The sequence below is a fragment of the Manacus candei genome, unplaced genomic scaffold (genome assembly GCF_025592945.1).
Source record: "Manacus candei isolate 608988 ecotype Guabito, Panama unplaced genomic scaffold, ASM2559294v1 h1tg000015l, whole genome shotgun sequence".
In the NCBI taxonomy this organism is placed as follows: Eukaryota; Metazoa; Chordata; class Aves; order Passeriformes; family Pipridae; genus Manacus; species Manacus candei.
In genome coordinates, this window is record NW_026138063.1 from 12,035,339 (window position 1) to 12,050,102 (window position 14,764).

The 14,764-nt window shown below is 45.4% G+C and overlaps 1 protein-coding gene across 6 annotated transcripts in view; it reads right to left on the minus strand.

The window, feature by feature from the left end:
* Nucleotides 1-2,277: 2,277 nt before the first annotated feature.
* The window catches only part of FGF12 (fibroblast growth factor 12), a 221,631-nt gene continuing 209,144 nt past the window's right edge, over nt 2,278-14,764 (minus strand). For all 6 annotated transcript variants that reach the window (XM_051782169.1, XM_051782172.1, XM_051782168.1 and 3 more), the window contains 2 exons: nt 11,140-11,338; nt 2,278-2,606 (listed from right to left, as the gene is read on the minus strand). In XM_051782169.1, coding sequence (XP_051638129.1) covers nt 2,488-2,606; nt 11,140-11,338 — 318 coding nt within the window. In that variant the 3' untranslated portion in view covers nt 2,278-2,487. The remainder of the gene's footprint in view (nt 2,607-11,139; nt 11,339-14,764) is intronic.

The window sequence follows — 14,764 nt, forward strand, 5'->3', positions numbered from 1 at the left end:
CAGGGACCTGCTATCTCAATGTGTTGGTCTTGAGACTCTATTTCTTTGAATGTACATCTCCAGTGAGTAAGCTTTTCCCCCACGCCTTAACTTGGGGTGCTATCTAGTTTGTGAGGGAGCTGAAATGTAGGCAATGAAGGAGATGGGGCTGGGTGTGTGTTCCCAAGCTGAGCACGTGTTTGTGACCTTGCCCCAATGTTGTGAGACTAGAGGGCAACAGTAAGTTTCTCCAGCATGATTGGCAGCCCCAGATAACCTATAGCACTGGGGGCTACTCACAGGTGCAGCATTAAGTGGCAGAGCCATTTCAAGAGGCCCTTTATTTCAAGGTTTCAGCTTTTCAAAACACAAAAGGACATGCTTAAAATTCATTCCTTCATGCTGATCCTGGGAGTCTTCCATAACCTTGAAATCTGGCTGTGTCTTTGCTTTCCCCACTTGCTCTATGCGGGTACAGAGCTGCTCACCGAGCCCTGACACACCCAGTGCTGATGAGTGCCGTGGGGCCGGGGGCGCCCAGGTCAGGAACATCACAACCAGCCCTGGCACTCCCCTCTCCCACAGTCACAGCAGCTTAGTGTGTGTGGCACCAGCCAGCTGAGGCATTGGAAGGGATAGCAGAGGAGCCTCAACAGTTGAGGTGGTATTTGGTGTGTCACTTATGAATGACAAACTCTCCCACCCGGCTTGTAACTGCAAGGCTTTAGGCTGGTTCCCCTTGTATAAAGTGCCATTCTGACCCATCAGTTCTGTTTTTCACCTCTTGCAGAAGCCCATGGTCTGAGCAGCAAAGGCTTCCCAGGTGCCTTGGCGAGGGCAGTGCCTGTTTTTGTAACGGCAGCTGTATTGCTGCTGCCATTTGACCCTCCTGCCTGCAGGTCCTGGGTGCTGAAAGAGGTCAGAGACTGAAGTTAATGTGTATGGTCAGAGTAAGAGGCTTCTGCCCATATTGCCCTGCTTCAGTTCCACCCAGGAGCAAGGGTGTGTGGTTCACTGCTGACCTCCAAACTACAAGGAGAGGTCCAGACAGGAAGAACCTTGCAAATCCCCACTAATGCCCTCATTATTGCAGGTGGGCTCAGTGCTGGGCATCCCTCACCCCACTGCCCTCTTCCTTGCCTTTCCCAATCTGTGAATTCGTTACCTCTGAAGTGCTTCTCCAGCATCTGCAGCCCTGGAATTGGCAAGATATGTGCCCACACCCACACCCAGGCTGCTGCAGCATCTCAGGGGGCCTCATCCCATCACAGTCCTGGCAGTGCTAAGGCTGTGGATTAGAGGGGTTTGTAGCTTTGGCTTTGAACATGTGTCAAACATGATATGTGTGGAGCCGTAACACCCAGGGAGACTCCAGCTGCTGGAAGGACACGGCAGCATGTCCTTGCCCTGGCACAACTGGACAGGCACAACCACCCATGTTCCCCCACAGCTGCTCCCTCCCCACACCCCTCCTTCCCTCGCTGAAATCCCTGCGTTACGCACTCATACAGCACATGCCTCACCATTTCCATCTGACAGTAAGGATTTCAGTAGCGTTTCTTGCTCTGTTTCCTATTTTAAAGCAAGCAGCTATCCGTCCTTCCCTTTATCTCCTAACTCTTCCCTAATAAATATGATCACTTCATCCTGTGCGACCTGAAAACCCATTTCCGAAATGCCCCCGGCAACTAATACAGTAAAACAAGCCTATAAATATAAATAATTATGATAAAAAGGCATAAAATGCCAGACTTGGGTCAAACATACTCACGGAATGACATTAGCAACAAATAACTACGCAGTGTTTGAATGTAGATGGAAAAAGCTGAATACAGAGTAGCTACTTCATTGCCCATAACTGTCAGACTCCTAATTCGGACAGGCCATATTTTACTGATAGCAGAGCAAACAGGGTCATAATCTATCCCTACCTTTCCTGCTTTGTAAAATATCCCATCCATCCCCAGGGAAGCAGGGGTGTTAAAAACAGTGGTGTGAATGTGAGGTGAAAGTATAAGACAGAAAGCACAGTCCCAGGCTGCATTTCCCATGTGTTTCTCTCACATCATATGCTAAGTTCAATTTTCCAAAAGCTTTGTTTTATTTTTAAAGGTAACATCTTTATTATTATTATTATTATATTTATTAGTTGTTATTATTATTATTATGCAGAGATGAGATTTTTTTCCCCCTTTGATCACAGAGCAAACAGTTTGCTTTTGAAAATGTTAATGGAGTCCTGATTTAAAACATTTTTTTCTTCACTTTTTTTTTTGTTGTCGTTGTTGTTGTTTGTTGTTGTTTTTGTTTTTTAAAACGTTGCAACAGGCAGGATCTGGGATTCGATTTTCTCGTCCTACACAAAGAAAGATTCTGGAGTTCGCACTCCTAGCCTCTACCAGTAGGTCCTGCCTTGCTCAGTCGTCATCGTCTCAGTGTGGTTTCGCCAGGTGGGGTGGGTAGGTGGGTGGGAGGGGAGGAGTTGGAAGAAGGGAGGGAATTTGTCAGCTATGTCGAGTCTTGGTTAACAACTTTGCCTCCATTCATGGTTGGTGTCCCTGAACTTTTTCTTGAGCGTCCTTGTTTTTCTCCAATTTCATGCAGCGATGGCTCTCTGTACATGCACACTGCAAACAGAAAAGACATCCATTAACAGCACTGAAGTCACAGGCATTCGTGACCATAATGAATTATTTCTTTGTATATGAGGCTGAAATTCCAGCCCAAGACAAACACACACAGAAACCTCAGTGACCCAGCCATAAATCCTGTTACCCAGCAGGATCTGTTACCTGCCCTTGCTGCTGCTCCTGCTTCTGTCTCAGGATTCTTCCAAAGGCACAGAGAGAAACAGGGGATTGCTCACAGATAAATCTTTCTAGGTTTTCTGTGCTTTATGATTTTTTCATGTTGTATTCATATATATAAAATAAACATTCCAATTCATAGAACCATGTATTGCATAGAGATGCTGATCATTATCTAACAACAGGTCCAAGAATTACCTGGTTCCCAACTCTCAATCTCCAAAAAAAAACCCTTGAGAGACTTGAAACAAAACTACATGTGCATCTGAGCCATCCAAGCCTTCTGGGTGTTGAGCTCTGGATACGGAATTGGTGACTCGAGCCCATTTGGCTCCATCAGCCAAGAGCTGAGATCTGCTCTCAGCACTTCTTATTTTTTCCTCTGTAAATCAGACAGCCAGACAAGGCCAAGGCCATGAGGGGACACACAGGGATGAGTTCAGTGACAGCAAGCCAGGAGCCATCCCCGCTTTGCGTGGTCATGTGGCAGCACCTAAGAACAGGGTGGATGGAGAGAACCTTCCCTCCAGACCCTGGCTAAGCAGTGTGTGTCCTGTAAAAATGTACTTGCTGGAACCTAGACAGGCAGAGAAGGCAACGTCTGCCCAAGGCATGGCTCATGCCCATGTCCCCATGTGCAGCACAAAGCATTTATCCAACTCACCATGTGGACTAAGTCCTCATGGCTGTCCTTGTGCCATGTGAGGTGTGCCAGAGCAGGGGCATGGGCTGAGCAGCTCAATGCCTCACACCAATGGGGAGCATCTCTGATGAGCTCACTGCAAATGTGGCAGGGTGTAGATGTGATTGAAATAGTGAGGCATCTCAAGGGCAGGCACACTGGAGTTGAGAACACAGGGTAAGTTCAGACTGCCAATGTCATGTCTGGATCTTTACAAAAATTAGAATGGAAAGAAATGACTGTGCATTGCTTCATTTTGTAAAGCTGTCACATCACAAACAATGGCACAGAGCTCCAACACAGGATAGAGTCCATCAGGGTTTGGTTCTGGGTAATCAACCAGAACAAAACTTCAAAAATTATCTGAAGTAATGAAAAAAAAGACCCTATCTATGAAAAGGCGATGTAAGCACTTGTATTTATAACCTCCCTTGATTTGCAAATAAATCCCAGCAATTAGAGGCAGACTGCAAATGACATTATTGCTCTGCATTTTTACTCCTGACTAGATAAACAGTTATAGCAGGGTGCAACAATATAGGACAGAGATAAAGTGCAGTCAACTGTGTATTAATAGGAAAGATATTGAATTGAATATACGAGCAGTGAAAAAATATTACTTTTCCCGTAGAGTATTTTTCATGCAAGGCTTTCAAAGCAGTTTAAACACAGACACACACTGGGCCTTCCAGCATGGCTCAAGGAAGGTACTGCTCTGCCAACTCTTATTGCTACTGGAGATATTTTTGATGAAAATTAGAAAAAAGAGAAAATGAAGGACTTGTCCCATGGGCCTGGGCCAAGATGAGCAATGCCAGGACTGCCCATCATGCCCAGACTATTGATGCTGTCCACGTGCTGTAAGGACAGTGTGTAGCATGGCAGCAACAGGCAGAAAAGGGCGCTCTCACTCCCTGTCAGCTGCTGAGCTGCCCCTCACACCATGGAGAGTGTCACTCAACAACATGGTGATGGTGGCAACGTATCTAATAAAATCTTAAAGAAAGTATGAAACGTTTAACAACTGAGGAACACCTGTGCCCTTGCGATTTCTTACCCTGAGTTGCAGAGCCTTTGATAAGCACTGAGGATGTATATCACTTCTGTTACTGACCTTATTCTCTGATGTGATGTTTGCCCAGCAGAATTAGGTGTTTGTGGCAGTGTTGCCTCAGTGCCCCAACATTCCATACACAAAGTTCTGCCCCAAGTGTACTGCTGCCTTCATCTTGACCTCCTTGGTCCCAAGTCGGAGGTGGAACCTCCATAAGTTCTTCCCCCAGGCAGCTACATGTACCAAGCTCATCTCACCCACACCCATGCCCAACATCCCATCGGGCTGGGCCACAAGGGCTGAGCACAAGCAAAGACTGCAGCAGTAGCACCATGGCATGTTGCCTTTCCTCAACTCCCTGGCCTGACCATGGCCTTTGGGCAAAAACACTGAGCTGCTAACAAGGCCCACAGAGTAATGAATATAAACCATGTTACGGAAGTAAACAACATTTGCAGCTACCAAAAGAAGGAAACCCTGTATGTAGCAAGCAAATAGGGCAGGAATTATAAGTTTATCTTCCAGTCTAGTGCATGATACAAGTACTGATGTGGGGCATGGTTGGAGGCTGCTTACACTCAGCTTTTCAGACAGAGCTGTCAAAGCCTCTGTACCAGACCGGCTGTGCCAACAGCCCATGCCAGAAAATCTGTAGCAGCATAACACAAGCATATTTTCAGTATTTAGATACACCTACAGTATCAGTGTATGCAGTACTTACATGGCATCCTGCACAAGAGAGTGCCTGGATATTCTCCTACACAAGAGGCTTGTGCACGTGTGCTGAGCTATGGCCTTTGTTCAGCAGTGGCTGCAAATCCACATGCACTGCGACACATGGGTGTGTGTGCACATGGATACATGGATGTGTGTGAACATGGACACATGGGGGGGGTTTAAGGACAGTCCAACGTGTTGTGCAACACAAGTTCTTGGACTGCAGCTTGTTACTCTCTGTACTGAGGAAGCTTGAGCGTGACTCATGCACAGAGATGTTAGTCATGGACCAGGGAGGGGGGTGTTTGCAAATGGACTGTTGTGAGTGCCCAGATCTTCCCAGCTTTGAAGTTCATCTTTGTGGTTCAGGACTGGCAGCACTCACTGGCAGGTCTCTTTGGTGTTTATGTGCGTGTGAAGGCACACTGTCCTGTCACCTGCACTGAGGTTAAACTAGCAGCAGTGCGACAGTCAGCATGCCCAGATGCCTGGGAGGTCTGCTGGTGCACAGAGCACAAGGAGCTTTGGAAGGATGAGCAATTCTGCCAGAACAAGAGTTCCTCACTGCTTTGCCTTGCTTCTCCCACCCACCCACACCCACACACCAAGCCAAATACAGCCCTAATGTCTGGAAACCAAGCTAATGCTTTGGAGCTTCAATCAGATAATCAGCTCCTATGCCCTAGATTCCAATCAACACATCCATATTCATGCTTTAATTGGAAAGTGCTGCTAGCTTGATCTGCTGAAGAGCTGCAGGCATTAACGGAAGGGGGTGAACGGCAGTGCCGTTCATGAGCTGTGCCCATGTCTGGTTCTTGTGGCTTTCGATTCCCTGCTCCCTTGCTAACCAGCAGTGCCTGCTATTCACAGGCACATGGAAAAAATTTTCACAAAAAATGACTCACAAATTGGGAAGGAGACTAGGGGTAAAAGTGAGGAGGAAGGGCATGACAGGGACCATTTTTTCTGAAGGCAAATGGAGGGAGCTTCCTGTCACCCACAAACAGCTCAATCTCTTGCTTACATGCTGGCACAGGATCCCAGTCTCATTTCTACTTTCCAGGCATGGCACTGGCACATCACCTACATGATGACATTGAAATCATCCAGGGACTGCCTGAATTTAGGAATCAATATTTTGTGTCCTGACCCTAGTATTTCTAACTTGGCATCACTGCAAGTTGAGGAGATTCAGAGGATGCAAGAGATTCCATTTCCTTTTTCTAGAATATGTCAAAAAGCTTATTAAGCACCTTAGAAATATCCCATCCATCCATCTTCACTCCTGGCTTTCCCTGCCCCATACTCTCACAAGTTAGGAGGAACCAAGATTTTTCTAAGCTGCCATTCAGCAGGTGGGCAGCTCGCCAGCCCTGCAGGATCACCACACACTGATGGAGCCTGGTTGGGGTCTGGGCAGGGCTGGGCCCACATCCTCTGGCAGGCAGCCCGGAGACAGGCTCTTCCCCTTGACAGATGCCACAGCTCCGGGTGTTGGTACCTGCAGGAGCGGCTGCATTAGCTAATGCTTCAATGGAGAGAATTAATTGTCTGAGCAGCAGCAGTCAGGGGCAGGAGGGAGTAAGTGATTAGGCACCCTCGTTTTCTGTCTCTAATTACTGTGTTCTAAACCCAGTCCTAGCTGATGCATTTCAGAGGCATTTGAACTCGCATCTATCCGGTGGTAAAATGTGAAAGATGCTGCCAGGTGGAATCACACTTTGTTCAGATAATAAAGGTAGCACATGATGACAAAAAGCCAGCCAAAATCATGGTCAAAATACATCACATTTGCCATCTAATAAGATCGCTGGGAGTCTGACAGATGAACAAGTGAGTTAGTGTGGGATAGAAAACATACCAAAGCCTGCTCACTTGAAAGACAGACCCAAGAGAGGAGCTGTGTTAGCAAGACGGATAAAGTGGATGCCCCACCTCTGGAAGTGTTCAATGCCAGGCTGGATGGGGCCCTGAGCAACCTGATCAAGTGGGTGGCATCTCTGCTCATGGCAGGGGTGTTGAACCAAATGATGTTTAAGGTCCCTTCCAACCCAAGCCTTTCTACAACTCTATGTTTTGTGGATTAAGCTGATACCTTTGAAGCATTTTCACTAGGGCTATCACATCTACTCAACAGTGCCTTGTACTTCTTTGCAACATCTGAGGACTCTACGTTAAGAAAACTTGGATGTTGCATCCCTGAGGAATCACACCAGGAAGATCTGGCTGCTTGGATTGTCAGTGATAATAAATGGATCCAGACTAGCCATTAACAGGTCACCTTCATATTTGAGAGGTGTTCACATCATGAGGGCTGAAGCACCATAAATCTGGAGTTAGGGGCTGCTCTGCTGACTTAGAGGGAGGAAGAGATTTTCTGCTTTTTGTGGCCAGATTTGCCACCAAAAATGCTTTCTAGCTTCAGCCAGGCGAAAGAGGAAATGTAGCGCTTGTGGGAGAGCAATATGGAAATTTTGTCCTCAAGAAGGAAATATAAGTGACAGAGCACATCCACAATAAGAATCTGACAATACTCTCACTTAAGTGACTGGAAACATCTCCCATTGTTTGAGATGGTTTAGGATATTTAGAAGAACAAGAAGCACTGTTGATGGTAGGGTTTGTCCAGCACTAATTGCTGAAATTGCTCTAAAACACTGCTTGTGTTCAAGTGACAATTATACTCAAGCTCCTTTCTTGTGCAGTCTAGTTCAATGTGTATGTCTACACTTTAGGGCTCATTTAGCTTGAAAGATCAGTGATCAGAAATAAAAATATCAAAAGAAATGTGTTGCGTATGTGTGTTTTTAAGCAAAACTGGCAGCACACAGTACATCAACTGCTGCCTACCAGGCTGTTTTCCTTGGCTTTGCCTGTGCACAGATGGGAGAGGAACTTAACGTCTCCCCTGTTATTACTTAGTAAGTTTTTTGTGCTTTCATATTGATTAAGCTTAATCCTATTTCAAAAAACAAACAAATCCTACCAACCAAAACCCAAAACTTTTCCAGTTGGTATCTGTTGACTTTCGTACAGAATACCTACAGCATCCTGGAAATCTACAGGAGTGAAAACATTCTGTGGGTTTAGCACAGCAGAAAAGCTGTAGCTGCTGAAAGCCACAGATAACATACATCCATATAGAGATACTACTGTGTATATATGCACATGCACACACATGTAGTACTCAGATATTACCTATGAGGATACTTCCTCTTTATGTATTAGTTTTCTGCCCATTTGCAATTTCAACAAGACTTCTGATTTCAGAAAGCAGGACGAAACAACAGGAATCAAAAGAGCTCGGGGAGCAATCTGGGCTTTTCGTGTTTCCTTTCCCTGCAAACACTCTCTTCGCCAAACTGCTGCACAATTTTTCTGTTCATCACAAACAACTGGGAAGTTTTATCTCAACAATAACTGCCACTGAAATGGTGGGTGAAGTGATTCCTAGCAATGTATGTGACACCTCTCCTTCCCAGGGAAGCAGATTCCTCCTTGCCTACATTCCTGTGTCAGCCATCATGTGATAGGGCTAATGCTGGTGGCAGTACCGGATTGAGAAAGAGGAAACCTGGGGGTGTTTCTGTGGCTGGAAGCTGCAAAGTTCCTGTGGATGGAAGCTGCTGCCTGAATAAGTAGCAAAGCTCACATGCTGGGGCACGCCACAGCATTCTGCAGAAGGGACATGCAAACAGAGCAAGAGAGTGCTTTGAATATTTTCTTAGAGTCATGACAAAGAAAGAAGCTGTTAAAACAGGGTAGGAATTGCCCCTTTCCTGTAACATCTCTTCTTGCAAGCTCTGCTCGCGGGGACTTTGATGGATGCAGCAAAGAGAAGTCACGTGGAGATGAGCACATTTTACTCCAACCCTCCCTGCAAGCCTCTGCTACCTACAATGAATCTTGGGCTTGGGAACAGAGTCCTCCGTCTGGAGTCACAGTCCCAGACAGTTGAATGCTTTGGGAAGCTGACACGTGCCTTGGCTTGGGAGACTGCCAGCTCTTTGATGCAGCAGTGCTCACAGAGGCTGACTGCAAAGCATGTGGAGGAGGGAAGGAGTGGAGGAGCCCTTAATTTGGCTGCCAACTTCTAAAGCGCTCACTCGCTCGGGAGGTTATGTGACAGCTGTGATTGAAGCAAGTGTGGGAGGATGCAACTGCGGGAAAGGGAAGCTCTCGGGCTGGGATGGGTTTTTCAAAATGAAAGCCAGAGCAGCATTTGCTGCAATGAGATCTCTGCTGGGGGTCAGGCACCTCTATTAAGACAAGGCTTTCCATGAGGAGAGCCGCAGGAATGGCCTAGTTTAATGCATGCAGAAGACAACTATTGAGCCGTTCGGCAGACACCATGCATGCTGTATTAAAAAAGAAGCCTGGATTCAAAAGGAACTCACGGATCAGTGCCAACACCCAGCCAGGCAGCAAAGAAATACCAGAAGGAGTTGAAAACGCAGCTGTGAAAGCTGGCACTTGCAAAAGACTGTTCTCCCAGCCAAGGTAAAAGAGAAGCTGATGACTGACTCCATGCCTGAAGCAGGTCCTGTTCCTTAGCACAACTCAATGAGGGCTAAGGGCACTAATCCCACTAATGCCTCAGAAAAGCTGTTGAAAACAAGCACAGGACAAGCAGTTCCAGGCTGTTCTCTGCCCTTTCAACACATCCATTTCCCGTGCAAAGGCCACAGATACTCTGGGAATGCTGCAATGAATTTCTCTCATTGTGCTTTGCTTCAGTAGTCCAACATGTTTTCAACCTGCCCTCCTGAACTGGCCTTTCACTCACACTTGCTTGCCCCTGCGCCTGAGCTGGGAAGCTTTTAAAACAGATATTACTGTGTGGAGTTGGCTGCGGCCTCCACCACTTGTGAATGGTACCTGTTAGGAGAACATCAGTTCATCCCTTCTGCCACAGCCAACATGGGGATAGCGAGAGGGAGCACAGAGCCATGCAGCCAAGGCCAGCTCTGAACTGCTGTGTCCCTGAGGTGGCAATTGGCAGGTCTGAGATGGGGTCAGAAAGGCATACCTAGTTTCAGGATCAAGAAGTAGTGCTTTTCCCAAGCAGCAGAAAAAGAGTTGTTTCCAGAGTCAAGTTAGTATCTGTGAAGTATTGGGGTCATCACAGTACATCTCTCCATTTATCAGGGGCCAGCCCACAAAAAGCAAAATGCCCTGGCAGGAGCCTGAAGCACACTTCAGCAGTGTACAGGCATCAGCAGGAGGGCAAAACTTCAGCTCCGTGACTTTCACTGAAGTCTCACTGCAATGAAGACATATGGCGTGACAGCATCCCATCTAACTTTGGACAAGTATGATAAGGTTTCTCTACCCCTGGTGATTAACTAGGATGTCTTTACATGTGAGAAAAAAACAGATTTAAGTAATCTCAGGGTAGACATACAAAGTACATCCACAGCTGTGCTGGTAGGATGCATTTTTCTTCTGTTACTATAAACAGAGTGCCAAAGTCTAAAATCAGGTGGGATAAATCTGGTCTCTACTGACTCTACATGAGACTGGAAACCTACTGAAATACGCTAGCAAAATCCTCACAGAGAATCCAACATTATGATCAGCTTCCATTTGAACTGCTGGCTGCTCAATGGCTGATTTTCTTTTCCAGTAATTTCTGATATTGCCAGGCTTTTAAATTCACCCTTTAGCATCCCAAAGCTAAGAAACCCCTTTGGGACAATGTGCAAAGTTTATTATATGGGAAAGAAAACAGATTAAATGCTAACAGTGAAGCCCAGCACATATCTGAAGTGTTATACATATTCTCCTTGCTTTCTGGTCTTGCAGCCCAACACCCCCATACAGGAAACCAAGAATATGAAGTTGCAAACTCCCCCTTCCCATACCCCACTGATGGAGAGAGTGGGCTGATTCCATACCTTCAATAGGTTTGGGTACAAAATGTGATGAGGGTTTGGTTTTTTTCACTCGGTTTCCCTTCATAATTTGACCTTCTTTATTGAGTCCCAGGAACCACGCTCGTCCGGATTCTTGCTGCCGGTACAGCGTGGAAGAATAAATAACGTAGTAGTTTTCAAAGACAGATTCTTTAAATTTGCACTCTGGTGTGAAAACATCCTGCAGAGAGAGAGAGAGAGAGAGAGAGAGAGAGGGAGGGAGGGAGGGAGGGAGAGAGAAGAAAAAGCAATGGAAGGAATTAATCACTGATCTTCTAAATTAGGCATCACCGAGCGATACACAACGGTCACGCATTGCAGTTTGTTAACAACAGAAAACAACAGGCATCAGCAACGCCAGATCCCAGCAATCACACCCATCTAGAAAACTCCTGGCTGAAAGGCAAGGTTCTCCTTCCCTGGCAGAGCAGCAGTTTGTAGAACAGCCTACAGTGAACAGGCACGAAAAGTGTGCAGAAAAAGTCAGGAATTTGCCAGGATTTAGACTGGAATACTAAGCAAAATTAGAAAAAATAGAGCTGAGAAGCAGAGACAGCCTTGGTGTTCCTGATGCCTTCCCCTGCCTTTGCTCGTATCTTCCCTGTGATGAGGAAGAAATGTGCAATGCTCATTGTCTAAAATATTGAGGTTTCTTCAAATTCTTATAGGCAAAGGGCAGTTTATTGAACCATTTAAGTGGATGCAAAGAAATGGGAGTACAAAAGCAAGTAAACTATTTACTTTCAAAAGCAACATGAGGAAATGCTGGCACAAAGCCTGGAAATCTTAAAATAAAGAGAAAGAAGCAATTTTAAAGATTTCTGGCACAAGTATTTCTTCAGATACTGAGAAGTGGTTCCACACCTGCCCTAGAGCAGAGAACACGTGGGTCTGTCCAAGACATCCCCTGAGCCTATGCCAGCTGTGGGAGTGGCTGCGTCTTTGCCACTTGCACTGGCTTTGCATGAAGTCTCCAGGAGGAAACTACACTGAGTTATGGACCAGAACTTGTCGTGTCCCAGTAACTTCAGGATTTTTACAGCAGAGAAGCATTACATTTCTTTTAAAAGAGCTGGCTGGCCGGGGCATTCTGTGGCAATGGGTTCCAAAACCTTCACTGAGTCAGATGCGGTTGTTAGTGGGTTGGGTTTTCTTCCCAGAATTCGATCTGGAGCAGAAAACTTGTCCTGGCCAAATTCTCCCACTAGGTTCCTAAAATCTATGACATCCTTGCAAAAAAAGTTCAAGCCACAATGAAAATGCATTTTCTGAAGCAAAACTGCTTTTTAAAAAAATCCTTCTAATAGGTGCCAGACAAGGTATTTATAAGCCCTGTGAGTGAAGGCAGGTGCTGCTACAGGTGAGCAATGCTCCCTCCCAAGCCTTTGCCAATCCCAAGTCTTTGGGAGCTTCCATTCTTGCCAATGGAAAACCCATGACCAACATCTGAACAAAGCCTCTGGACTAATGCCACACATTTACTGCAGACCTTGCTTAAGAACGAACATTCTGAACATTCAGCAACACTCACGTATGTGTTCCCAAGCGATTTTGGGGTTATATAAAGTGTCGCTGGTCTAACAATAAATCCAGTGTGCAACAGACCCGTGGATCCTTGCAGGCTTGAAGCCACAGAAAATAAATCACAGCAGAAAGTGCAGAGCTGTGCTGCACACGTGAATTTGGCATCAATCATTAGCACCACACAGATAAAAATACCGTCAGTGCAACAGGTCACATTGCCCTATCTGAGGGAGTCTTCTTTGCTGAAGAAATAAATATTTTTAAAAAAGAGTGAAACAAGAGTGATCTAGATGACTTAGAGCACTATAAAATGGTGTTTGAAGTAGCTTCCCCAAAGATCAGTGTTTAAGCGTTCCTTAAATCTGCTCTTTGTCTCCAGGCTTTGTCTTGCCTGGGAGGAACACAGCTCACCCAGGAGCTGGGCAGTTTGCAGCAGCTGCCTGTGCTGGATGGTTTGGGGGCATCCCTTGGCATCAGGACCAGCCAGCCAGCAGCTCTCAAAACAAACTGGACAACTCAATCCCCTTTCCAATGCCTTCATTACCCATAAAAACTTATCATGAAAATTTCCTTTAGGGGGACTGAAAAACTGTTATGCTGTGAAGGTTAGCTGCCAACTTGACCAAAATATGAAATTTGCTGTGCATGAGATATCTGGATTTTCCTCTTCTGTTTTAATTTCAATGTGGAACTAAGACTATGTTCAGTGAGGAAGAAATATAAAAGCTAATAAATTTTGAAAATGTTGTTTCAGAAAGAAAAAAAGATATTTTAATTAAAAGTTATTGAAAATTAAGTTTTCAGCTAAGTATCTATTTTAAAATTACTGCAGCACAGTACTTTATGATATGCAGCAGTAGTTCATAAAAGCAGATGCTGTATTGTATATCCACTTGTACCAATAAAGCAGTAAAATTCTTTTATTATTTTAAAGCAAATGTATGTAAAGACATCAACCCAATGAAGATTTAAGAAAAAAATGAAGAAAGAAATATTGATTTCCTTTAAATGTTTAAGCTCCCCCACAAGCAAACAAAAGCGTCCCATGGGTTTTGTGAGTTGGCTGGTTGATTCCTCATCCCCCACAATTCAGTTGAAATAGCACTTCAGGACACAAACCATGGCAACACCACTAAGAAACACCCCAGCTCTGTCCCTTCGGCAGCTTAAAAAACCCACGGATTTGACAGCTAAGTTCTAGTTAAATAATACTGGGTTTATTCATTATTATGCTGCTTCTTATGTATATCACCTGACCAGCAACAACTGTGCCATGTGGGGACAAACACACTAGGATGCAATTCGTCCTACCACCAAACTGACATTCCATGGGGACTTTGGAGGTTTGAGCACCACAAATCCTTGGCATGGCCACTACCACGTATGGACTCGACGCAATGAGTAAGAGGATGGAGAAGGAAGAACCACACGACCAGAAAGGAGACAGGACAGAGGAGCAGGCTACTCTTCCAAATCTCTTTAACATGCAAACCCTTACATTTTTCTTCATTGACATCTTCTTGGCGGCCAATGGCAAGCCTTCAGCTACAGTGCATCATCTAGTTTCATCACGTGCCTTTTGCTGATGGCTTTGGGGCTACCAATAACAAAAGGCTACTGGGATATTAATGGCAGAAACTCTGTACAAGCTTCACTGTCAAAATTAATTGTGGCAATTATGTCTAATCAGGTGGGAACTGCTGTTTCAATTGTCTTGGGTTGAGAAGAGCTGGGAAGAAAGAGGAAAGTGCAGGTGTGCACAACAGGCTTCACACTAACAAAGCAGTTTGTAGCAGCCACTGCTGCACAGACTGAAATCTGAGATAACCGAAGGTATTTTTGAAAAATCGTTGATCTATTGACCAGACCTCTGGGGCATGCAAGATTTTATTTTTATTTCTTTGGTTTAATTTATAAGACAAGGTCACTGTTGTTCACTGTTGCTAGATGGGCAGACCTGATATCCAATACTTTCTCTTCATCCTACAGATAAAGAGAGGCTAAACACCAGGGTCATGAGCACCCACTTCACTTCCTCACTTGCTGCAGGGACTTTTTGAAACAGGCTTATAACATACCCCAC